This window comes from Cygnus olor, chromosome Z, assembly GCF_009769625.2.
Source record: "Cygnus olor isolate bCygOlo1 chromosome Z, bCygOlo1.pri.v2, whole genome shotgun sequence".
Lineage (NCBI taxonomy): Eukaryota > Metazoa > Chordata > Aves > Anseriformes > Anatidae > Cygnus > Cygnus olor.
Window position 1 is genome coordinate 39,825,362 of NC_049198.1, and position 27,988 is coordinate 39,853,349.

Sequence of the window (27,988 nt, forward strand, 5' to 3'; positions counted from 1 at the left end):
ATCAGACATTACTGAAATCACAGTTTTCCTGGTAAGCAGGCAAGAACTAGAACATCAAAAAAAAACAAACTTTAAATGGATTAACACCTATTAAACTAAAAAATCATTTGAGTCAGTTTTTAATTATGTAAAAGTCAAAAAATATATCTACAAAATAATTTGCTTTTTTATTAATCTTATTAAAAGCAATGTTTAACAAGCTGTTCCCCAACAGATATTAAGTTCTGGAAATTCAGATATATGAGATTTCTTTTGTTTTTCTGTTATAGATAATTTCTAATATTCTTTTAATTCTCAGCTTCCCTATCCTTATGTCAGTCTTACCATCACTTCAAGACAATGTTTCTGCCCTGTTTGATAGCATTAAAAATATTAAATAAATACAGACCAAATGAAAATCATATATACTGACACAGATTTTCAGAATTGTTTTATTTTGATTTGTAAATTTAGGTACTCATAACAAGGCTCCAGAGAAAACAGATTTCAGATGTCTCCAGGCAATTAACTGATACTTAGCACCTAGGATATATAGATATATACATTATATATTAGTGATATAAAGTTCCCAGTGAATTTAAACATAGTTGTAAGCCTTAATTTTCTGTCCCTTTAATATGAAACAAGTTTCCCAATCAGCAGCCTCCAGAATGATTCATCTAACAGTATTCCTTCATTGTTCCTACTTCTAATGAGAAAACAATGCATGTGCTACATATTCTTGTCTATATTTTCAGAAGAGCAATAAACAGGTTATATGGCCCACGGTGTACTCCCAGTCAGCACAGAGCTGTACCTGGATAAATGGCAGCTTAGGTACCAGGATCCATGAACTATTTTAGTAATAACAACCTTCTGATTTTTAAGCTCTCCCTCCCTCCCCCTCTTTTTTTTTTTTTAACCTCTGGGAGCAGACACCGGGGTGCTCATGCATACACAAAGGAAATTAAGACTCCATCAGAAAGTATTTGTCTGACAGCACATGCTCAAATTCATTGTGCAAGGACTTGCTAGGGAGATACTATAGCACATCATGGATAGCTTTCCAGCAGCATAAGCATGACTGGGCAGTCTTGTCCACCTGCATGTATCTTCACAGAGTCACAGAATCATAGAATGGCCTGGTTTGGAAGGGACCTCAAAGATCATACAGTTCCAATCCCCCTGCCATAGGCAGGGACACCTCCCATTAGACCAGGTTGCCCAGGGCCTCATCTAACCTGGCCTTGAACACCTCCAAGGATGGGACTTCCACAGCCTCTCTTGGCAACCTGTTCCAGTGCCTCACCACCCTCTGAGTGAAAAATTTCCTTCTAACCTCTAATCTAAATCTCTCCTCTTTTACTTTTAAACCCCTTGTCCTACCATTATTTACCCGAGTAAAGAGTCCTTCTCCTTCCTTTTTAGAAGACCCTTTTAAGTATTGATAGGCTGTGATGAGGTCACCCTGGAGCCTTCTCTTTTGTAGGCTCAACAGCCCCAGCTCTCTCAGCCATACATTATAGGAGGGGTGCTCCAGCCCCTTGGATCATCTTTTTGGCCCTCTCCTGGACCCGCTCTAACACACACACATCCTTCTTGTCCTGAGGGCCCCAAACTTGGACACAGTACTCCAAGTGGGGCCTCCCAAGGGCTCGGTAGAGGGGGACAGTCACCTCCCTTGACCTTCTGCACACTGCTCTTTTAATGACCCTTCAAGTCACACAGTGTTTTCAAACCTTTACCAAAACTGTGTCCTTGTGGACAGAATAGTTCTTGGGGAAAAAAAATTAACACAAACATACTGCAAAATGCAGTAAAATGAGAGGTGCAAGTTCTACACTGAATCAAGCTCAACATTTTTGAAGTCAACATGATACCAGTTTTGTGTGTGCCTGTCAGGCATGATCTGCCCTTAGTGAAGCCATGTTGACTTGCCTTCCATGTGCCTTAGCACAGTTTCCAGGAGGATCTGTTCCATGATCTTGCCAAGCACACAGCTGAGACTGAGTGGTCTGTAGTTCCCCAGATCTTCCTTTTTTCCCTTTTTAAAAATGGAGGTTATGTTTCCCCTTTTCCAGTCACTGGGAACTCCATGAGATTGCCACGACTTCTCAAATATAATGGACAGTGGCTTAGCAACTACATCCACCAGTTCCCTCAGGATCTGTAGATGCATCTCATAAAGTCCCATGGATATGTGCACCTTTAGGTTCCTTAGATGGTCTCAAACCTGGTCTTCTCCTACACTGGGTAGTTCTTCATTCTACCAGTCCTTGCCTTTGCCTTCTGGGATTTGGGCTATATGGCTAGAGCTCTTGCTGGTGAAGACTGAGGCAAAAAAGTACCTCAGCTTTCATCATATCCTGGGTAACCAGGTTTCCCATTTCCTTCTGGAGGGGGCCCACCATTTCCTTAGTCTTCCTTTAATCACTTACGTACCTAATAGAAGCTTTTCTTGTTGCCTTTGATGTCCCTGGCCAAATTTAATTGCAACAGGGCTTTGGCTTTCCTAACCTGATTCCTGCTGCTCAGACATTTTCTCTGTATTCCTATCAGGGTTCCTGTCCTTGCTTCCACTCTCTGCAGGCCTCCTTTTTCTGATCGAGTTTGGCCAGGAGCTCCTTGTTCATCCATGCAGGTCTCCTGGTGTTTTTGCCCAACTTCCCCTTTGCTGGGAAGCATCGCTCCTGAGTTTGGAGATGATCTCTGAATATTAGCCAGCTTTCTTGGGCCCCTCTTCCCTTCAGGGCTTTGGCCCATGGTACCCTTCTACCAAGCAGATCCCTCAAGAGGCCAAAAGTCCAGGTCAGCAAGCTTGCTGTGACCCTTCCTCACTGCCCTCTGAATGCAAAACTGCACCATTTCATGATCACTGCAGCCAAGGCTGCCCTTCAGCTTCTCATTCCCCACCAGACCCTCCTTGTTGGCGAGAATGAGGTCTGGCATAGCACCTCTCCTTGTGGGCCCCTCTATCACTTGCAGAAGGAAGTTGTCATCAGTGCATTCCGGGGCTCTCCTGGACTGCCTATGCCCTGCTGTGCTGTCCCTCCAACAGGTACCACGCTGCTTGAAGTACCCGCTGAGGACCAGAGAGCTTGCATATGTGAGGCTGCTTCTGTCTGCCTATAGAGGGCCTCGTCTGCTTGGTCTTCCTGATCAGGTGGCCTGTAGCACACTCCCACTCTAAGGTCCCCTGTCCCTGCCCTCCCTGGAATCCTGACCCACAAGCTCTCTCTCAGCTCCTCACCCATCCCCAGGCAGACCTGCATGCACTCCAGCTGCTCACTGACGCACGGGGTGATGCCCCCCTCCTTGCTTCCCTCGCCTGGCCTTCCTAAACAGCCTGCATCCTTCCAAACTCGAGTCGTGGGAGCCATCTGTCCCACCACGTCTCTGTAATGCCAATGAGAACAAAGCCCTGCAGGCACGCGTACATTCTAACTCCTCTTCTTTACTCCCCATGCTACTTGTGTTAGCATAGAGACATTTAAGTTGGGCCCCTGATGAAACTGACTCACTGGCTGGAGTGGCTGGAATTCCCTTGTGCTGCTCTTCAGGTGCTCTCCTGCTGACCCATGACCCTTCCCCAGGCTCTGGGCATCTATTCCTGGCACTTGCATCAAACTGGGAGTGGGATGGATTGAGGTTCTCCTCCCCTGGCAACTCTAGTTTAAAGCCCTCTTCACCAGCTTGGCAAGCCCATGACAGGTGGTCCCCACTAGCTCCCGGGAGACCAGGTTTCTCAAGGCAAGTCCCATGGTCTAAGTAGACAAACCCCTGTCTGTGGCACCAGTCCTACAACCATCTGTTGATTTGCCATAGTCAACTGGCCCTTTCATACCCCTTCACTTTGAGTGGGAGGACTGATGAAAAGACTACCTGCACTCCCGTTGCAGCAGCAGTGTTGCAGGAGCATTGCTCATGACAATAAAACTAGTTTCATTCTCTTACACACACATACTGGGGAAAGGATGTTTTTAATTATTATTTTTTAATCTACTTCCCAATCAAAATAGATGGAAAGACTCCCTGTGAAATGGTAGGGCAGCATATCATGCATTTCTGCAGGTAACAGTGTCGATTTTTTTCTTGTTTTCACTTGTGACAAATTTTGCATTTCTTCAAAGGTAAGGCAAAGCCTCATATTTGGTCTCAGCTTTGGCAGGACACAACCATTACTGTACAGATGTAAAAGCAGAATGTGTTTAGAAGTGCACTGTACTGCAGCATCTATCTGGAAGCGTGGACCCTTCCCTGCTCATCTCAGTGATGACCTCTACATATTCTGATCAGGTACAACACCTTCAATTAGCAAAGCAAACCTAGAAATTTGGGGATTTATCACTTAATACAAGAATGAAATGTAGTCAGCCTGAAATAATGCCTCAGAATAAGGAGATATCTTAGAAAGGTTCTTAATGGTCTTTTTTTTTTCCCCCTCAGCTGTTTATCCCAGCAATACCATAGTGCTTGCAATTGCTAACATTTCTAATAGGGTAAAAGGAAAGAAAGGCGACTTCTCAAATTCACAGGATGTCAGCAAGTCCTATGCTCAACATTTATTCTTCCTTCATTCTTTAATGCTATGTTCATCAGCAGGAAAGAAAGGCACACACTTCTCACAGATATCCTCAGCAACCCTTGGAGTGCTAAGATTTCAGGTAGTTTAAAAAAAAAAAAAAGAAACAGTTAACTTGAGGTACTTTTGCTTGTCCAAAGGTCAGTCCATTTAGTCATTTGGTCCCTTGTGAGTACCTGCTGTAAAAGAGATACATGGGCTCAGAAATCTCCTGCAGACTTCACTGAGTGCTGGTGCAACTCCCTCAGGGTTTCTGAAAGCAAAATGGAGGCTGCTCTGTCTGCTGACAAGCACAGAAAAAAAGAAATATATAATAGGCAACACAAGATTCAATATTATTTCTTGTGTACGTCATACTACATTACATATTTTTTTTTCCTAGGGAGAGGTCACTAGAAAATAGGCTAGCCCTCTTAAAAAACTATATGCATTTTATTCTTTTTGCAAAGCAGTTTGGAAGTGAAACACTAGTTTTGCCAAAAGCAATTGCTGTGCATTAATATTAAACATGATCTAATGACGGCAGAAGTCGTTTTGGGAAAACATTAGGAACAGCACAAGCATCTCCTGAATTATAAGTTTGTGGCTGAGAGAAACAGTACAATGAAAATATAGGCATTTCTCCTGTCGAGATTTTGTTCCATGACCTGGAAAAATTAAAGACAGGGAAAAGCAACAGTCCCTCATGGAAAGTATACTTTGACGCCCCCTGTGCCCTCAAAAAATAAACAAAACACAGCAACAACAAAAAAAAAAACACTGCAGATTAAACCAAAGATATAAAACAGATTGAAGCAAGCACTCTTCATTGCAATTAACAGCAAAGCCACAAAGCTGGAATGAAGCGTAATTTGGGGGGCAGGGTGGGGAAGCATTGCCTTCAAGACAACTGTTTCCATACATAAAAATATCTATCCAAACAACGGTGGTGTTTTTTGCAGTTTAAAATGTCCCCTTGTTTATCACATGTATATTAAGGATGAACCAACTAGGGAACATGTGAATCATCTGACTGACGTATAAGACAGAGCAACATCAAAAAAAAATACTGGCATCATTTCTGAAGTCCTTAAAAGGACATTTCTTAACATTAGCCTGGGTGGCTAGAACAACAAACTTATCTTCTCTACTGAAAGTCAGACTGCCCCAACAGAGCACAAAAAGACCTCAACTATGCAGCTCATTACTAGCAAAAGAAGACTCACTTCAAAAAATTTGCTGATGCTCTTTCCATAAATGTCTCTGTTTACATGTTGCAGTCTGTATCTTGTGGCATCCTTCAAGGCTTTATACAAATAAACATAAGGAGGCATTTTTTAGAGTACACTGACCCAAGGTACCTGACAGTGAGTGTTTGGAATCACATCCTTGCCAGCTGGCTGCTACAAAAAATGTAATGATTCAGCAGTTTAATGGATCTGGAGTTTGGCAACAGTCCCCTTGTAAACATCTCTGGGGAAATAAAATAACACAGGCCCAAGACTCTGGCAGGTTCCATAATTGTTTGCTTCTGGCACAAATCCAGGGACAGAGCAAGCTCTAACTTAAGGCAGATATGGCTGTACAATGCTTTGACTCTCAAAGCAGGTTCTATTCAAAGCCCAAGGGTAGAACTAACTGATGTCTGATGAGGAGAAAAAGATACCAGGAAACCACTCAGCTTAAAAAAAAAAAAGTCCTTAAGTCCTTAAATATTAAACTACCTAGATCAATAATGTGCTCAGTTTCACACAGATACCTCTTCTTGATTGCTGTTGTTGTTGTTGTTTTTCTTTTCATTTGTTTAAACAGAAGAGTACAGAAGAGTAGGTGAAGTTTGTTCAAAGTTGAAATATGCAGGCTATAAATATCTGTTTCTATTACTAAAATCAACAAATTGTTAACAGACTGTGACAAAGAAACCCCCCCCAAAAGAGGCAAAAAATGAAACTGTTACAGTCACCACGCAATGATTATTAAAACATGAGATATTTGTGTTATCTTACAAATCTTCTAGCAAAATGCTCACTGGAAAGCCAGAAAATGAAAGATGAGATCCCAGCTCACACACAGAGTCTGGGATCTCTCAGCTGTTTAGTGAAAACAAAATCCTAATTCTTACCACTTTGACTTCCACTTTGGTCCTCTGTTTCTAAAACTCCCCCAAAGCTGATACATACAAACAACATATGGATTTCCCTTGGAAGTAACATAAAGTCAGACAAACAGAGCAGGACCCTCTCCCTTGACTCTACGCCCATGCAGTGCCAACAGAAATTGTGGCTGTCCTGCTAAACTGAAAGGCATCCAGCCTCTACACATACATTCATCAGTACTGAAACAGCCACCCATCCTTACAGACTATGATATATGGCCCCGGTGTTTCCTATGCTCACAGGTAAGTTGAATATCAAAGGGTATACTTCATGGACATGGACTTTGACAAAATGCCATAATATACATATAGGAACACAAAAGCTAGACCTGGGTAGGTCATATTTGCTCTCTTATTTCCAAACTTTGTAGTTTGATCTACATACATTTACATCTAAGAAATTTTTTTTACTGTCAAAACCAGTAATGGGATTCAGTGACTTTTATAAATTTGCAATGAAAGGTTCTTAAGTACCAAAGCCATTTTCTATTTTCGGAGAGTCGCAAAAGGACTTGCTGTATTGCTTAGTATGCTATACACTCAAACTGCATTACTGGGAGAAACAGAAAAGCATGAAGTCGTAAGAAGAGCTGTAGTTACTTAGGCTTTGTCAATCACTTGTCATTCCATTTAAGAGAAGGTACACTGCCCCCCCTTTATCCACCAAGTTCTGCAAATACTCACTACTGAATAAAATATTACAATTTACTTTCTGATTTAAAAAATAAACAAACAAAGCTACTATATCCCTTAAAACTGGAAGTGTTACCTCTAATGCAAACACTTTCAATATTTCTCTAATAAAAGCACTTTATTTAAATTTGGATGCAAACATGAGAGCCAAAACACATGGACGCTTACAACCATGTATAACACTTATGTGTTCTTGTTGATTATTCAGAGCACTGCCTCCTTACTCTTTCCACCACCGAACAGGTAGCCTGAGAGACTCCCAAAAGCCTATTTCTGTTTCTGCCTCCAGAATCAATTATTATACTTGGTGATTTGCCTAGATTTCCTGGACGGCTACTCAACAGAAATTTGGATCTTAAAAAAAAATATTTCATGTCAGGTTTACTAGAGCTTATTAGCATGGAAAGGTTCTTTAAAAGCTGGCTAAATTCAGTGTTACTGTTAGAACTTCTTTCACAGAAACATGAAAAAAGATTACCTTTTGTAATTTTTCAGAACATCCTCATTATATTTGCTATCATAGTGATCAGTACAATGACAAGGAAAGACTTCCCTAGCTTCTGAAAGTATAGGCAAGATGTCATAATCCTCATTAAACATTGCTTTTGATTCCTTAAAGGGCATTTAACATTCAAATGTGAATTAAAACCTAAAATCTTTAAAAAATATTAAATAATATTAAAATTGTTGAACTTAAGAACAGCATTCAGTTCTTTCCAACTCCAGCTTTATTTTCTATGAAAGAATTCTGCTGCAGCAAATAAACTGAGGAAACTAATGCAAATGATAACTATGAAGACAGAAATGAAAATACTTCTGATTATTCAATTCCTATCCTTTGGACTCTACTGGGCATATGATACTAAAGATAAGGAGAGTGTGATGAAGATTTGGTTATGGCACCTTTAAGCAGCAGAAGTTTTGCATCATACCATTAAAACATCATTTTACAAAAAAGGTACCACCATCAAGAGAAGCTTTAACATGTAAATATTAGATTCCAACCCATATTGCTGTCCACAGGCAGGCAGTGCTGAGCTGCCAGCACCACACAGCCCCTGGAACTGAAGAACCGCACAGCCTTTCCAGCTACCCAGCTGGTGTGTCGACAGCTCCATTTAATATTCTTGTCTAGTGATACAGCAAAGACCTCTCATGCCTATTTTTAAATGCACATTTTTAATATTCAATATAATGTTACTCTTTAACAAACTCTTTACTCCCTGCTTCTTTTATGAAGCTTCCCGTGGTCTTTAAAGGGATTGTTAACCAAAGAATGGATCACACTCTTTCTGCATGAGCAGATTCAGAAACACTCCATTAAACCTTTCAGTATTTAATATAAAGAGTAATCTCTCACCTCTGAGGAGATAAGCCAGTTGCTGAGTGATTAGCTCTGGTGCCTCTTGAAGAATCTCTTTTACTACTAAAGAGGAAGAAGACATTTGTAACTCCGGGCTTCCATCACATTGCTCATCTGGATTGATGACTTTGACAATAGCTGTTTCCAAACTTTTGTCCTCACTACCAAGCAAATTAAAAAAAAATTATGTTTATATTTCTTTCTAGCTGCTGAGACAACCCAACAAAACAGTGCAAAAACTTTTTAAAAATTCCAGACTGTAACACTGCTGTTACTGCCCTAAGTCTGCTATGAAGCCAAAAACTGTCACAAGCAAATCCTAAAACTGTAATTTCAAAATGAAGAGCTCACAGTGGTTTTATTACTAGATATATCACTAAGACTTCACTGTTTACATTTCCATTATCAAAATCTTTAAATCTAGTAATCTGGAAAAAATATTTCTACATGTATTGAAAATATCACTCTTTATGAAGGGGAGATTTGGGAATTTCACCACTGAATATTTTGGCAATTTGCAAAAGATCTTTATTTTGGATTTAAACACTTTGTGTTCTGGCTTTTAGTAGTAATAACAAAGCCAAACTACATTTATTAACATAAAATGATAGTCATAATTCTTTCTTCTAAAGAAACACAGGAGGGGACAGTAGCAAAAAGCAAATATTATGTATAATTTTTCTTTGAGAAAGTCAGCAATGTACTGAGTTGCCTGCAGTTGTTAGAGAATCAATATGAAATTTACACATATTTCTCATTTCAGATTTTCCCTACTTTTATTCTAGTCTACAAACACCTCAGAGTAGGATGGGGCTGTTTTATTTTTATTTCCCAGATAGTTGTGCTATAGCACACAGGAAGCATGTTATTTATCTTAAATGAGGTTCTAAAGAGAGTTAGAAGCAAATAACATCCTTCACTGTGGGCAAGACAGGCAGACCACTATAAAGCAGCTCCCTCTGCTCACCATGGGCTTATAAAGTTTCTCTCTTAAGGACGGGTATATAGAATATGGTCTCCCACAGAGCAACTCTGAGCCTCTGGCACTGAGGATGTTTTGAGAAAAATGCTGTAATGTGAAGGAATTCCATGATTTCTGTATGGCTGTGAAATTACTGATGATGTAAAAGCAGAATCTGATCTGTTTCTAGCTGTATTTATAACAGCTACTATTCCGCACTTAGCTTTACTTGAAGCTAATGTTGCCTGTAGAGTAAATGTCTCAAACTTCTGTCTATCTTCAGGAGGATCTTAACAGCACATGGGCAATTGTTGTGTCCATCTCCACATCAATGAGGGCTTTAATTCCCTCAGTGAAAGCTAACTAAGAAAAAAAAAAAATCTGATCTCTTATTTGCCGGTCACAGGAAACCTCAGGACTATTTAAACAAAATTAAAATATCTAGTCTAAGCTGTGTGAAAATACAAGGTATTAAAAAAAAAAGAACCATCAATAGTGATGGAAAAACAAAAAACAACTATATCGTCACATGTATTGGGCATAACGGGAGAGAAAATGTGTTTTAAATTCCTTTTTTTTTTTCTGTGCTAACATAGTGATATAAATATGAATTCAGAAAAAATGTAAAATGTAATTTTCAAAACAGCTCAAACCCAAGTAAGCCATCTTGTTGTATCTAAAATGCAATACCTTGCCAGCATGTTGCTGTTTATAAGTGTTAAAGACAATTTCCCTTCAGCATTCAGCTGGTGCAAATTGATTTCATCTCGGAAGATATGGAATGACTCCGGGATGTTCAGCTCCTCCAATATAAATCTTGTCTCTGTGAAGTAGCTGAAGTCTCTTCTTGGTATGTTCAACACCGGTAGGCAAAGAACATCAGGAGGACTGACCTGTAACATATACGTGCATTTGTCAGAGTTGAATAAAATGAGACTTGATTTTTATTAGAGATATGTTTTAACAGACTGAGCATCTAGAAACAATCTGATTTTTTCTGTTTAATTTTTGCCCTTTTACTCCATTCTTTATAAATCACTTTTTACTCTTTTTTTTTTTTTTTTATTCTTATGTGCAGAATTGTTAATTCTGCAGAATTAATTCTCCTGCAGAATTGTTTTGGAAACTAGAAAGGGAAAAAAAAAGAAAAAAACACTTATACTTTTGAAAATCTCACAAGTTTTTCAGGAAAAAAAAAAAAAAAGCATTCTTAAAATTCTGTAAATGCAAATTGACAATGTTTTAATTCATGGGAGCCCAGCTTAAAGCTTTGATAAACCTAATCTAACTCTGCCTTTCAAACTTGACTGATTTTGCATTTGTGACATGGGATGCGGATGAATAGCTATCAACATCTACATTCAGGCAAGATGATTTACTTCTCTAAATAAACTCCTGATTGTATGGAATTCAGCAGGATATCACCTGTTCAATCACGGCCTGGAAGTCATCCCCTTCATTTAATGAGGCTTTTCTCGAAATGGGGAGAAGATCTTAAATATAATATCATTTGACTGTGATTGTTAAGATATCAAATTCTTCAGGTCATTTTCTAAAACTGTCTTTTACAACATGCACATACAATGCTAAGCACAACATGATCACAATGAGTAAGTACTTACAAGTGCAACTTTCAAAACAAATAGTAAAAAAAAAAGATCCCTCTTGACTCCTATGAATCAACAACCTAATAAAAGCAGTCACCTAAAGCTCTGTAATTTATATTGCAGATTTGTGGATGTAATCCATTCCAGCACAGAAAATATCTGCAGAAAATCTGTGCACTGCTTAAATCAAATGTAACTGATACCTAGACCAAGTGCTGGCAATTACACAGGGGTAATATTTTGCTGCTATTGAATAAACCACCTAATACCGTCTCATTAATTTTTGTATGGAAAGAAATTTAGATTGTTTCTCTTTAAAAATCTCACCTCTGATTATAACAAAGTCATTGTCCAGAATAATGTCTTTATGATATGTTTTAATCGACTTAACAGAGAGAAGTCTGTAAGCTGTAGCAAATGAGTTAAGATCCCTCTGTTTTTCTCATTACCTTGTCTAGAAAGTAGGCATAGGCCAGAGCAGAAATAAGAGAGTCCAAATCACAAGATTTATTTCCAAGAACAACATGGACTTTCTCCAGGTGCTTGCTCCTGTTCTGTAACACAATAGAAGACATTTGCAATGAGTAACAATGAAAAGAAAAAGCAAAGCCCAATCACCAACACACTTCAAAAGACACATTAAATATCCAGCTGGTGTCCTTAGTTGGAACACTTTCCACAATTTGCTCAAGGAATGCACTTACATGTTTCCTTGGCTTCATTGCTCCCAAGAAAGCCAAAGAAATTTGGGTGTTGTAAGAAACCCAGGTCAGAACCTGAGGAGTAACCTGACAGAGCTCCAGTTAGCAGCAAAGTAGCAGATAAGCAGCATCATGTATACATGGAAAAATCCCTTGAAAACAACTGACAGATCTCATAAGAAAAGCAGTCACAAAGAGTGTAGAAATACACACAGAAAGCTTTACGCATTAAGTTCTATTTTTTCCCCTATTTTACTTGGCTGAAATCAGTAACTAGACAAAGTTACTGATCAGAGTCAGTTCTAAAGTGTCAGGCTTTCATGTTGACTCTTTAGAAGCTAGACAGACTATATGAATCACTGAGGTCTTCAAGTTCTCCTCACTGTCAACAGGAACTGAGTCTGTTCTGCATCTAACAACATTAGGAGCTTTCCAAACACAAGGAAGAGAAAGGCTACACCAACTGCAGGAAAGAAAAATATTGCAGGGAAGTGTCTATCTTCTTTGTACGCACACACACAAAATGTGAGATGATGTTTTTCTCTTGTACACATCACAATGTCAAGCTAGCTGCATGGAAACATGATATTTTTTATTATTTTAAAATAAAAGCTAATTTTAAAGCTATGCTTCTTAATTTGAGAAACCTATCTGACTGACACTAAGGTAAATAGCTCAGAGCCAAATATATGTAATCGAACATTGTTTGTGTTATTGTCTGAAGGCTGATGTACTTTCTGTTATTTTGGATTAGGATTCAGCATTTTATCAAGTTAAATTTTAATCTTTCAATAGAAGGATATAATTAGTATGTTATCCCCAATAACTATAACTATGCATTTTTTTAAAAACTAACCTTTCTTCTCTTTGTCAAATCTTACCTCTAGTTGAATCTAAGGAAGAGACTCTGTTCTCTTTCCATTATATGGAACACAGCCATCAAAATATTTATGGATAATAAAACCAGGACAACTATTCTCCATTCCTCATGTATTGGGAAATAAACTACATAAGACAGACAGCTTTCTGGAGAGGACAGTGTTTGGAATAGGTATGTTCGTTTAAGCTGTATGTCTTCACCAGCAGTAAACTCTGTTTCCTTCTTTCTATCATGTGCTTATTGTCACAGTGTCTTTGTCAGTATACATTTCTCACTAATCTGCCACCCTAAAGAATGAAAATCAAGTTCATGAGTTCATGCCTTTTTTTTCTTTAAGTATTATTTAGTGTGTAGAAGTCTTTTTCTTCAGCTTCCTCAAAACAAATGATATAACCTAGACCAAGTAGGAAATGAAGTGAATTGACAAATTGATTATTAAATCTACAAAGTCACTCAACTTTTGAAGTGAGCGTAAACAATACAGAACAGCATCATATGTGTTGAAAATTTTTATATCTACATATCCTCTACCTATAAAATGATTTGATTCCTGTTGCTCATATTCCACAAAATACTATCTCATATACAACTGCCAAGGACACTCAACAGTAATCTGAGTTTCAGTGATGAATGTCAGCCCTATTCATCAGGCACATTACTGTTTCGTTTTGAAAAATTAAGAAATTTTTGGTGTTGTCTTTAGAATTCATGATGTAGCACTCCCAAGCACTAAAATCTGCACATGTTTTTACATCTCCCAGGTTAGCAGTTATAGCTTTGTTATAGAGGTATACTGCAGTTCTAAAACAGCAGAAAATTGTGTGAGAACGGCCAAAGATGGAAAAATTTATTTGTCTTCACAGCTGATTAAAGAGGCTTTCACATAAATAAGTAAATAACTAATAATAAAAAGTAATAAAAAAGCATCTTTCACTCATTTGTATGTGCCATCACATTCCAACTCTCTTTTACCTCCTAGGTGTAAGAATGCAGACAGAATAATTAAAAAAAAAAAGGAATTCAAAGGCTGAAAGTTTATGAAGCCTAAACATCTGAAGAAATGAGGAAAGCACTGCTCTGAAGAGAGCACAGTGGAGCAAGAAAGTTCTGGAGACCACCTCTCTTCTATGACCCAAACAGGTCAACTAGTCATCCAATGGCTGATTTTTATATTTTAACTCCAACAAACCAATATTTCATCAACACAAATGAACCAGAACAAAAAGTAGAAGGACAGGCCATTTCTTCAACCTGTTCTCAAGAGCTTAACAAGAACTCTGAGACAGAGCCTTTGAGCTGGGATTTTAATTAATACAACAGTAGGAACACTATCAGCAAGAGGGTGCATTTGTTGGTCAGGCTGTTAACGCACTACATCTCTGAACAACCACTGGCTTCCTGAATATTTCTGCCTAAAACACTCAGATATACACTAGAGGTATCTTACAAGCTACTGCCAACTCTTTCCCAAAGGAAAGGGAATGAAAAACAAATTTCTGAAGGTGTTCAGCGGGTTCTGTTGCACACCACCTTTCTCGCGTCTCTCCAAAGAGTATATTTTTTTGTTTCATCCATTATAATCAGTTATTTTAATGACACTACTTTTCCCTGAGCAAGGATCTGTTCACTTGAACAAAACTACACTACTTCATTCCCTAATCTCTCATTTGTGGCTTTTAGCAAGGTGTTTCTGCAATGGGCTTTTTCTAATAGAATAGGACACCTATTCCACTCCTATTCCACTAATGTTAAAATACAAAGTCAACCTGTAAGCTGTTTTATATTAAATAAGTATAAAGAATAAAAATCCTTCCTTTATTTCTTAAATTATCCCAAATTACTGAAAAAAAATATATATATACACATATACAAATGTGTACTTTTCCCCTTCCTTCCACAAAACAAAATTTAATTTCTAGATACCAACTTCATTTTTCATGCTTTAAAATACTGCAGCTATTGCAGTTATGATGAGTGAATGATCTTATTTGGATTTGATTTTTTTATTATTTTTTCCCACTGGATTGTGGGCAAGAGAAGTCTTGGTAATTCCTTTGCTCTGTGTTCATCAAGCAGCTGTTCTCAGTAAACTTATATTCTTATCATATGTGATAAAAATGTGTTATTAAAGGAAGCTCATTCAAATTTGTATTTCACAGATTTTAAGGTTAAATTGGCCAGAGCAAAACATGAAATAAAGTCTGTACTTCATATTCTGATGATGTAAGACAGATACATTGATGAAAGAGAAATAATAAAATAAATTGATATTAATGAAATTTTAGAATAAGTTTGTCCACTTAGTTCTTCCTGTAGTTCTGGTAATACATAAGTGGAGCATAACGTTTGAGAGCTGCCACATACAAAACTGACCAGACGAGAACACCTATGGGGAAGCACATAAACAGGTGCATGTTCTCCCTTACCACTGTCAGTACATTAATATTGAATTACCTACCTTCCCATTCCCCCCATGATTACCACTAAAATAATTCAGTGATAGAAAAAGATCACACTTGCATAACCTGTTCACATGGATAACATTCCTACTCCAAGTATCTTCATTATCTGAACTGGGTATTCCTCCAATGCCAGAATCATAGGCAATGATTTCATATTCTATTACTCAGACAGCTAGATAGCATCTTCCCCATCCTATTATTTCAACATAAGAAACCTTCTTGTACTAACAGCACAGATACTTTATCAAGAGCTTAGTGATGACCACAGGGTTATAGCCTGTGCTGGACAGACAATCTCAGATCTGTACGTCAGGTAAAAGATCAGCTCGGTCAAACTGCAACTGATATAAAAGTCAACACTACTGCAGACATTTATCTTAGCATAAATGGGTGTTGTCTACCAATTCTGCACATAGGACCATGAAAGCAACTTTTTTTTAACCCTCAGTCTGATTTTCAGCATTTTAGAAGTTGTAGAAGTCAGTACTTCCTCAGCTAATTCTTATTGGCAAAAAGACGTCACCATCTATGGATAAAACAAATCATAAGACAGTCTTTGGGAAATAACCGTCTTGCCATCTATAACCACTGCATGGCTTGCTATAGATTTTAAAGACATTGAAAGCTAGTGAGAAGGAGGATACTGATAGAACTGAAGCTGTATGAAGAGGAATAATAGAAGACATTGTTACAACACCATTTTCATATTGATTAAAATGAGTTCAATGGAACTCAAAACAATCTTTTTCATCCTTCATGGCTTAAATATGAAATTATCCAAAATAATACAAGCAGAACACTGCACAAAACAATTCTTCTCTAAGACATTCTGCCTTCTTTGTATAATAGGAACAAAAATATATTATCCCCCTCAACTCTCAAATGACAGTTTTCAAAGAACATATAAAAGAAATGGCCTAATGTAGCTCAGGTGACGTCTTCAGTTCTGACAGACGTGTTGGAAAGTTTGCTCTGTTAAGTTGGTGACATCTCTTCCAAGGCTGTATCCTCAGTTTCCACAGCTGGTCATGGTTCAGGAACAAACATGAAACTAGCATAAGCTTATGTCTGTTGTGACATGATTTACTGTTTTTTTTTTTCCCCCCTAGGAAATCAAGGAATAACATAGACTTTCCCTTGACAATCCCCATATGCTTTTTAAATAACAGAAATATATTAAAGTACATCCTCTCAGCTTCTAAGACTGCTTCCTTTTCTGTCATCTTAGACATAATTAGTTTGCATAGCCTGCTGTTCATCAACCATCTAGGAGAAACACAGGCACATGGATGGGATGCTTCCTCTTCCAGGTCAGCAAAATTGCTGGCATGATCTGTCTTGCCAAGAAAAGACACTAGCAGAGAAGCCCACAATCAGGCAGGAGAAGCTTTAGATTCACAAACTCTGTGAAGCTTAGCTGCAATAGGACTGTAAAAAGTGATCGAAGTGACTCCTGAAGCTACCACAGAGAGGAATCATGAACATTCAACCTCTCTAAGAATTCAGACATTTAAGAGGTCAATGATAAAACTTGAACTCATAAATTAAACTAGAAAGGACACCTCTGATCTCTCTTACCATCGATGGGTTTTTCTTCAGTTTGATTAAAGATAAATTTTAAAAGGCATAAACATCAGATGTCTGGGATTAAATGAATTAAAGAAATGATTTGTAATTAAAGAAATGATGTGTAATTCTCAGATGGTATCAGTCAGGATAACTAAATTCTGATCAGACATGCACAGATCAACATTCACTTACCATGCTCAAAAAAACGTGATTTACAAGCATTAAGCTACTTCTGTAATCTGTAAGTAAGAGATCACTTCTGATACCTTGTTACAGTGAAGCAAGTCTGGCACCTCCCCGGTTTTGTCTTTAATCACATACGAACATCAGCACGGCAACTCTATATATTTGTAGTCAAAAATATAATTTTTTGGTTATTACCTGCACCAAACTGCTGACTCATTCAAAACTGCTGCATATACTGGCGATCAGGTTTGCAAAAACTTTGGCTAGGATATATTGCTACAGTGATTCATCAAATTACACTACCTCAGTCAAAGAAAACATTACCTCCCATTTTTATGCATTAAAATGGAAGGTGAAACAATCTTGCAAGACAAGAAATCCTGAAGGTTTTTTCTGGTATTATCAGGAACCCCTAAAAAATGCTTGCTGCGTCAAGGCAATTAAAAAAAAAGAAAAAGTTTCTTCTTTTCCCTCCCCTTCACACACACACACACACACAGCCTTGCTTTCTGAGCCACTATTTTTCTTTTTGCCTCAAATCTCACTGGATCTTCTGTCCTTCAACTGCAATAAGATCACTGCATTTTGCTGCATGGCATGATGGTACAGTAACTGTCAAGGATAGCATTTCTTTGAGAGAAGGCTCCACAGAAGCATATAAATAAAGAAGAAGCTGCACAGTCTAGTGCAGCTAGCACTATACTGCTAGTGTAGTGTCAGGCACAACTCTGAAAACTGCTCCAGCCCTGTTGCTAAAGCACTAACACGGGAGTGCGCCTGCAGAAACATACTGAGCTTTCCTGAAGATGCATGGGGAAAAGCCTAGATACTAGGACCAATATTCCAACCGAGAGTTGGACTCTTTTGCTTACACAAGAGGATCTCTGTACCTATTCGGTAGCTTTGGAATTGTACCTCCAATTGAGAGGTACATTAGCCATTTCAGAGTACATCATGCATTTGCCTCATAATATCAGGCAGTATTATACCTCCGTTGGCCTGAGGGTTTAAGTTGATTGTCCTTCTCTGTTGTCAAAGAAATGGCTTTAAGCCAAGACAAAGTCAATTTAGTATTTTATGCCAAGTTCGTTACTTTAATATTTCATAAGCCTCTTCACAAGAAAGCTTTATACAGGCCTGAAAAAAAAAAAAAAAAAGTCTGTCATCCCTCTAAGTCTTTTGTTGTCTCTTATTTTTGAGAACAGAAGAAAAACTATTATATTTCTTTACCCCTGCAATATCACACTTATCATGTACAGTGTACAACTTACTGTAATAGCTTACTGTAATAATTATATAATTGATTCTTCCTTAAGGAATACGATTTAAAAGATAAATACCAAGCATGCCATATTTTAATCATTACCTGTTGAATCAGTATTGCATAATATTGCTTTACTTATGGATCTAAAAAATAGATTTCACAAGAAACATCAATCCCACTGGCAGAATAAAATATAATAAAACAAAAGGGCAATTGTATAAATCTAGACTATCTGCTTTTGTGGGGGAGATACTGACTTACAAAGAAAAATAAGTGAAAGGGTCTTAAAACTTCAATGCTACCCTCAGGAAAGGATGGTCAGTTATGATATTTGTATTTAATAAGATAAAGGTATTTAAATGATAATTAAAGACAATGAATAATGACTAGCAAAAGGTCTTCACACCTTAGTTTTCCTGCATGTACAACTTACCTGAAGCCTAGATACATATAACTTACCACATCTTACCTGCACTGCTATCTCTGATGGCAACTGCACTATACACAGAAGTTGAACATAGCCTTGGTGAACAATCATTTCTGGTCTTTTGAAGTTAATACTTTAAATGTCATATTTAAGAGTCAAGAACTCCCTAAATAGTTTTATTTTAAAAAGTGTCGTTTCCCAGAATCAAACCATTCCATAGGAACTAATCCTTCAAAATTTACAATGGACATGAGGCAGGCTAACTATCTGGTATACCAGCCAGGGAAGAAAGTCCTGACCCTAAATCATTCCTGGAATCTCCACAAGACATGAGTGCCCTTTTCCAGTCATTTCTAATCAAGAATTGGCACAGACAGCTACTGCTGCTGAGAATTCAGTTCAATATTGCTGCATCACCAACAAGCTCTGATTTGGTATTCTGCAGACAAACTCCACACTGTAAAAGAACAAATTCCTACCAACAGGAAACATCTAATGTCTTCATTTTGAATTAACTTTACAGAATATGTCCGCATGCAAGTCTGTGCTGCCTCTTCTTGAAATATCTTCAGACTTATTTAACACACGTTATAGAATCATAGAATATTCTGCATTGGAAGGGACCCTCGAGGATCCAACTCCTGGATCCACACAGGACCACCCAAAAACCAGACCCCATGTCTGAGAGCATTGTCCAAAGGCTTCTTGAACTCTGGTGGTCTCAGTGCTGTGATCACTGCCCTGGGGAGCCTGTCCCAGTGCCCGACCACCCTCTGGGTGCAGAACCTTTCCCTAACACCCAGCCTGACCCTCCCCTGTCCCAGCTCCATGCCGTTCCCTCGGGTCCTGTCGCTGTCCCCAGAGAGCAGAGCTCAGTGCCTGCCCCTCCGCTCCCCTCGTGAGGGAGCTGCAGGCTGCCATGAGGCCTCCCCTCAGCCTGCTCTGCTCTGGGCTGAACAAACCAAGGGACCTCAGCCGCTACTCATAGGTCTTGCCCTCTAGACCCTAGTACCTGATGCACCCCAGGGTACAGCTGGCCCTTTTAGCTGCTAGGGCATGCTGCTGGCTCATGTTCAACTTGCCACCAACCAGAACCTCCAGATCCCTTTCTGCAGGGCTGCTCTCCAGTGTCTCATCCCCGAGTCTGTACATACAGCCATGGTTGCTCCATCCCAGGTGCAGAATCCAGCACTTGACCTTGTTAAACTTCATACCATCATATTTTCTAAGCTTTACATGTCCACGCTCTCTTGCTTCTTAAATTTTTATTTCTAGGAACAGCTTTCAAGACATCATTTGTACTGAATTACAGTAGTACCCAATAGTACCTGGCTTTCAAATTGGAAAGCCCACGATCAAACACATCTTGGAAACAACTTTGCCAGCACATGTTTTGATCCCAGTTTTGCTGTTACATGAAGATAAAACTCCCATCAAGTCAGACACATATTAAATACGCTTTGTCTTAGGGAATTAAAGAAACCTACAGTTTTATAAGATTAACAAGGTGAGGAGGGGAGAAACTTATTCAAATGACCTTAGGCTCAATAAAGATATCTCATTGCCTTTCCTGCCAAGACAAAACAGGATATACTCTAGTATGGGAAGGGAACATGTTTCCAGCAGAATGATTATTTAAGCCTGACTCAGCAGCATTTCAACAGCCTGTCAATAAGATTCCCTATCAAAGAGCTTACTAAAGTAAAAATCAAAGTTCTCCTCTTCCTTTTATGCTACGCTAATTTGAACAGCAAATGAGTTGTGTTCTACACATCATTGGTGTTCTTACCTAATGACTGCATATCAGCAACACAGCATACGACAATTCAGCTTTGCAAAAGAATGTACTCTGTTCATATTCCAGGTTATCTTTAATTTCTAAAGCCAGTCACAGCACACCTTTAAAGTTTCAGGTCAAGTTACATGATTCCTCTTCCCGCTCCTTCCCAACTTAACATGCAAAGGTGAGATTGAGTTGCCTATCACTTTACAAAACTAGATAGCACTCTTTCCCTTTAAGAGTTTTTGGGATACAAATGTCCCCTGAGACAGTAGAAAGAAGTGAGGTAGAAGTAGGGAGCACATTCACCTGAGATGAGTACTCCTGTCACATTAATTTACTCTGCTCTGTGGTGTGCCAGAAGGTGACTGGTATCAATAATTCCCTACATCACACCCTGCAGAAGTTGAATGAATTGTAGAGAGCAAAGAGAAAGTCTGTTGGAGAAAAAAGGCATGGGAACTCAAACTCAAATAATGCAGTTCATTCACCTGCCTCTGATGGACTTGACATCAGAACCTCATAGTGACAATGACAAAACGCCTTAGCTACTTCTCTGCAATGGGGGACGTAACTTTCCAACTGACAATATATTTACCAAAAGTTAGGAAGCACTTGAACACCGTGCTGCACACAGCCTTTGGAGCTAAACTTCATGTTTCTTAGTCAGTGTAACCCTTAGGTGACAAGCACAAACTGAACAGAGAAGACCACATCCTGAACTGAGACAACAGCCTGTACAAATTGCATAGGTGATCATACAATAAGACTGAATTTTGTGTGTTTATATGGATAACATATAAACAGTTTTTCCTTTGTTCTTTTCTGTTTTTTATTTGTAACACTTTGCAACCTCTGTTTCTTCTGAATTTTCATCAATGTGGTATAGATAAGATTTGTGACTGTATTGCACTTTAACACACAAACATTATGCACATTTTCATTTTGTTTTAGGCCGTCTGTGTAGATTTCTGTCTTCTCTTTCTCATGAACTACATTTTAAGTGATTCAAGTAGATCACGTTAATAACAATATCATAGATACCATTTTCTCATCAGTGACTTATACTAAAATACATTGCACACATTCAGTTGGGAGAGAAAATGATATCTGGAAGAGATGATCAGGAGATCAAAGTAACAATCAATTTTGCTTTTTTAGATTCAATAGTTCAATGGATTTTTAACATACCATAATTCTAAAATTTCTTCAGCTTTTTCTCCACTGATTGCCTCAGAAAGAAATGGTGTTTTTGTTGTTGCTCCTTTATTTTTTTAAACATTACTACCATTTTAGTTGCTATTTCTTTTTCCCCATTAAAAGTCAGAAACCAGTCAACAGCACCTCTGTGCTGTCCTTTATGCCTGCTGCAAACACCATTCCCCAAAATAATTTTTCCAAAAGTCTCTTCTTATCACTGAGTTTCTCTTTCCATGACAGAATTCTCTCATTATAATAAGCTTGAGTCCAGGTGTCTTTGTGAGAGACATCAGATGGGTTTGCTGCAGAAGTTGAGCAGAGATTACAAATTATTTTGCAACACTGTGCTTATTAATGAAATGACAACACTAAGAAATCAATGCTCAAAATTAAACTGTCACTTGATTTTACAAAACAATCTATTTTCTCACTTGGAACGTTACAAAAAGAGAAACAAACGCCCCATTCTGAGACACCACTGCCTTTTTACTCATACAGCAATTGGTTATATCCATATTGTATAGATCCTTGAATCACCCTCAGAGTACTAGTATCAGATCCATAGATGACTTGCATATGAGCAACAGAAAATGCATAATCACATTCTTGCATTAAATTTTAACATTCTTATGCTTTTCAGCATATGCCTAGTCACTAACAAATTTAGAACATGGATTCATCCACCATATATGGATGACACAAAAAACACAAGAAATTGGTAAGTCATTTATTTAGAATCCTAGATAAAAATAAGTTAGGCTGAATTCAGGCTTGGGACAGAAGGGATACGGTATCTTTTGTAGCCATACGCAAAGAATGTAATTCATACATCAGAAAACTCCATGACCACCAACCTTTCTGCGATTGTTTGGGCTGTGTCTGACTTTCCAGTCTGCTCATGAAATCCAAAGAGCTCATTAACAGAGTGACTCACTGAGAACTACTTGTAGCAGTCTGAAACCAGCTTGGTGGATTTGTTTCAGCAAGCAAACCCATTCAGATGTTCTCCATGGCACAACCAAAAAGGCCTAACCCAGCACAGGTTGATCTTAGACCTTCACACATGCTGAGGAGACTGGGTTCTCTGCCAGTGTGCTCTCTTTTGGATTGACAGTCTTCAGCCAGAGCAGAATCACTGTAAAAACGTAGTGCTGGTATCTCCTAAGTCGGACACATGAGATTCATGGGCCAATGCTGCATTTCATTTCATCAGCTAATGCAAGTGCACTTCTTCAGAAGTCAATAATCTTTGACACATCGTGTATTTTGCCTTTTCTGCATTCCACATTCCTTTGCACATTCTTCTTGTGATGGTAAGAAGCCTCTACAGACCTTTTCAAATTGCTCTTAGATGATGAAGTATGTTTCAGCATAGATGTTACACAAAATATTTTCTGATTCAGACTTCCCCATCTATCCTTGAAGCATTAAGAAGTAATTCAAACATATTTCCTTGATACCATTTGGCTCATTGCAGATTTTTGCTGTGTTTTAAGCACACTATTGAATGCATTAAATAACCTCATAATCACATTTAAAGGCTTAGTGATCTAGTGCCACCAATATACTAAAATATATGATAACAAATGCAGTCAGCATTTTCCATACCATATGCTTGTAAATGTTATTCTGCAGGGAACCAATTAAAACTATGGAAAAATTGGAACACAGACATATGGAACAAAACAAAGCAACTTATCTTGTCACCATGGTGCTTGCTCAGTACATCGATTAGGGAATGGTGATATTATAGGACAAACAAACGCCACTTTAATTAAAGTGTGCTGAAAGGCAATAAACAGTAGCAATCTAAAACATTCGTTTTTGCTGTGCTGATGTTAGTTTTTGTGCTAATGAGACAGAAGAGAAAAAATACACTCCTGTACAAAAAAAAAAATAATCCACAAATGTTCATATTTGAAGAAACGTAACACTAGCATTAATTTATTGACAATTTTCCTCTACTAGCATTCAATGAGAAAAAGACAAAAACTGAAAAGAAATGTTTGGGTTTCAGGGAAAGAATTTAAATACTGCTAAGGATATAAGAATTTTCAGAAAAAAAAAAAAAGAACCTAAAGCACTTTCTTATCTCTTAAATGTCTTTCCACCAGAAGACAGTACATCAAGGGAACCACTGAATCTAATCCTTGCATTAGACAATGCAATTGAAAATGGAAAAAATAGAACTGGAAGAAATAACTATCACTTTGAAAAATATCCTCCAGAGGAAATAAAAAGTTATGGGAAAGTGGAATCACCATTACCTCCCAGGCCTGGGGCAAGGCTGGAAAGATCTACAGGAGGGAGGATGCTCAAATCTGCATTTGCCTTCCTTGTTGTACTGCAGAATAACTCCCAAATTCCACAGAGCACCACAGTGCCCACTAAAAAGCTTAAAAAAAAAAAAAAAAGTAAGAATCTAGAGATTACACATCTTAAGTGAAGATCATGTCTTACTACTCTTGTATAGTGCCAGTGACACCTTGAACTGACTTACAGATGGCACTGCAAATATTTATGGTGATGATTACAGCCTCTCTGAACCTCAGCTCCATTTCACAATGGTTTGTCTTCATATAGAGTATGCGTGTGTCTAAGCAGCTAGGACAATTGGTACAGAACCAAAGGAACAAGCGATATTAATTTTACTGGTCATCATGGAAATGATCCAGCACAGCCAAGAGCTGTCAAGAACTGCAACATAATAAACAAACTTTCTCACATAGAGTAATAGGCTGATTGTCATTGCATGTATCAACCCCATACACTATCCAACAGAGGCAAGAGCTTCTGTGATAGTAAAGAGTATATTGACTAAAGACAAGACTTTATTTGGCACAGTTCAATTTTGTCTCGTAAAAGGTATTTAGCATAGCGAAATACTCTCTCTATAGAAGTAGAGAGTGGATGTTATTAAAGATGATCTTCATGGTAAGCATGTCAACTATTGCTTTAAAGTATGGAAAATAATAGACAAAATCATTTAAAGTCTAATTTAAATGTCAGTAGAAGCCCTGTCTACATTACAAAGCTATAAAACATTTTTTTTTAAAGATATGTCATACCATTCATTTCTGTTTAAAAAGTTGGGTAAGCATAAACAAAATACAAGAACAAGGAACCCACCTATGACAGATATATATTGTTTATGGTTTGTCTCAATTTCACCCATTTTGAATAAGCTTTTCACAATGGATTATTTCATAATTTTATTAAGAAGGAAAAAATAATAGAAATAAGTAGACAAATTAACATGTGAAGAGACACTAATGACAGGTTAAACAAGACTCCACCTCTTCATTTATAATTTTGCTGAATGTACAAAAGAATTCTCTCAGTTAACAGCAACATGGACAAGTCATCATTCCTCCTAAATCTGCCCTAGCTAATTCAAAAGACAACAAATATTTTGGAAAAAATATATGATTATGACAAACAAAATAATTACATTGATATTTCAATTGTAATTTTTAATTGGCAGTTTCCAATGAGATCAACAGTAACTTTTTTTAATTTAATGCAGTATGATGTACTTTTCATTTATGGAGGATACTGGTAACTTCAGCCTACCCCACACGGGGATTTGCTTGATTTTCCTGAACCTTCAAGCTCTAGGTTTTCAACTGAAGACGACACTGTTAGAAAAAGCAGCATCCATTGATTTCTCTGTCTGCTGTAGTTGAGAACAAAGGGTCCAAAGGTAAGGAGAGAAATGTAAGCTATCAAAGAACAATCTGCTTCCTCTCAGGCTGATACCTTAAATCCACAAAATAATGGAGCTCTAAACTTACAAAGTGATTCTGGAGCAAAAAAATCAGAGAGCAGAACAACCCTCATAGACCATCTCTTGCACAGAAAGAAGTTCTTAAATCTAAATAAATGAATAAATAAAAATTAAAGTAATAGACAAACAAACAAACAAACAAAAAAAAAAGAGGTATATGAAAGAGATCAATGCAAGCCAAAATACCTGATGCAGCAGCCAGACCCACACTTACTACTTGTGTAGTGTAAGAACACTGATAGGGCATTTAGAGTGTGCTTGTAATTAAACCATACATCAGTAACCAGCAACACAACGTACTCCATCAAATGGACATGCAGTATGTACCAGTAAGATAATTCCTGTGCTCCTAATTATGAGAATGCTGCAACAAATGAACCAGAATTCTTTCGTACTCAAGGTGTTCAAGGTGTTAAAAAAATAAACGAACATCCATCACCCTTGGAAGTATTGACAAGCATCCAGTTAGACACTTGTCTGAACAGGAACAATGGTAATACACTTTAAATTAGAAACTGCTGATGATTTCATGGCAGTACATTGGAAGGTCACTCTCTGTTCTCAGTCTACTATTTCTTTAGCTCATGATTTCTGCTTAGTTAATTACATAAAACTCAGCAGATCAGAACACCATTACATAGCATTTTACACAGAATAAGTATTTTAAACTGAAAGAACAAGAGGAGTAACTATGCGTAGCTTTCCTTCCCTTATATGGGAAGCATGTGCAGGGCATGCATTGCTGTTGAAAGGATATCTGTTCAGCATTAATGGAATTAGGAAAGTCTATTAAAAAGAAACAGGGCATAACTCTTTCCTTTCTTTTAACAGCTAAGTAAGAACTGTATTTTTTCTCTGGATCAGTCAAAGAGGAGCTCATAAGCTATAGTAGCAAAATATTTTTATATGGTCTTATATGAACGTTTCATCTCTGGCTTTAGATGGAGTTCATATATATAAATACCACCATATACTTTCCACTTCAGAATTAAAAAAAAAACACACAAAACATCAGGTCTTGAACAAACATACTGACTTAGAAAAGATTTGAGATATTCCACTATCCGATCACTCAAAAAGATCAGTCAGCTGTTTAAATTTATACAAGGACCAAACTGCAGAGGCTTTGTGATTTGAGTCATCTATTACTGGCAGAGAAATACATGAGAATCAAATTTTGAGAATGAGGTCTACTGACAAAAATAGACTATTAAGGCTATCAGAGGAGATCCACATCCCCATGCTGAAGTCATATGAATGCAGCATTCCTGTGATTTTAAAGCCAGCATTACAAATACATTGTAATGACTGCTGTTACTTTGAGGAACCATGATGCTAACAATTACTGTATCTTAGTGTTCCAATTAAAATAAAATTAGAAAGTTTAATTTATATTTGTTGCATTAAAAATAATGTGTAAGATATATACATAGCAACATAAACACATGCTTTAACACAAGCATGGCCTAAAATACCTGTTTTGCTATGAAGAGTATATTGTGAAGCATTTGGGCTACTTAGCATGCTTAAGTTAACATTAGCAAGAGAAACCGATACTTTTTCTTTGATTTCAGGCTGTCTGTGAAGTCAGTTAATATACAAAGTATAGTAGTGCTTAACATTAGTAGCGTGAGTAATGACAAGGGGGAAGTTTATAGCAGTTAAATGAAATCTACACCAAGCTGCTCCTCATGAATGGTATTCTCTTTTCAGGTATGCTTCAGCATAAAAACAACATTCAAAAAACATAGAAAATATTGAAATGACAATCTCTTAATTAATATGTAACTCCCAGAAAAGGAAAAAAAAAAAAAAAAAAAAAAAGACAATCAGATCTGGGGGTCTGAATACTTTCTAAATTGCAGGACACAGAAGACAGATATCATCCCTGTCCTTCATCCATCCTGGCTAAACGATATTAATGACAGCCAGTAGCCAAAAATTAAATTAGCAGAGACTCCACATATATTCTCTGAAAGACAAGGGAGGAAAATGCTGGGGGGGGAAGCAACACATTTCAGAAATTCTGTCTGAACTAAGCATAGCTGTATGGTAACAATTTCCCAGGAATTGTAAGTGCCTTTTTTTTTTTTTTTTTTTTTTTAATATAACATAAGTGCAACTGACTCTCCAAACACCACAGATCTGACGCTAATACCAATTACAGCTCAAACTGAACCTCAAATAAAAGAAAAGTTGCAGAAACAGCATGAAGCTTAGCAGCTTCCTAGAAGAGCTTTACTATGTTTCTCCTATTTCCTTCAAAATATTTTTGCTTGTGTCAGAGAGCACTAAGCTGTGCTAGTGGAAATAATAAGGCAAACTACTTACTCAATTTCTTATCATTGCTCTTGGTAGAAAAAAACAACAAACTTTGTCCTTTCTTTGAACTTTACTGTATGAATGATTATTT

At 37.7% G+C, this 27,988-nt stretch overlaps 1 protein-coding gene across 7 annotated transcripts in view; it reads right to left on the reverse strand.

Annotated features, from left to right (window-relative positions):
• The window catches only part of PRUNE2 (prune homolog 2 with BCH domain), a 138,697-nt gene that overhangs the window by 96,099 nt on the left and 14,610 nt on the right, over window positions 1-27,988 (reverse strand). For all 7 annotated transcript variants that reach the window (XM_040540948.1, XM_040540943.1, XM_040540949.1 and 4 more), the window contains exons 2-4: window positions 11,769-11,873; window positions 10,403-10,605; window positions 8,749-8,912 (exon numbers count right to left, since the gene is read on the reverse strand). In XM_040540948.1, coding sequence (XP_040396882.1) covers window positions 8,749-8,912; window positions 10,403-10,605; window positions 11,769-11,873 — 472 coding nt within the window. The remainder of the gene's footprint in view (window positions 1-8,748; window positions 8,913-10,402; window positions 10,606-11,768; window positions 11,874-27,988) is intronic.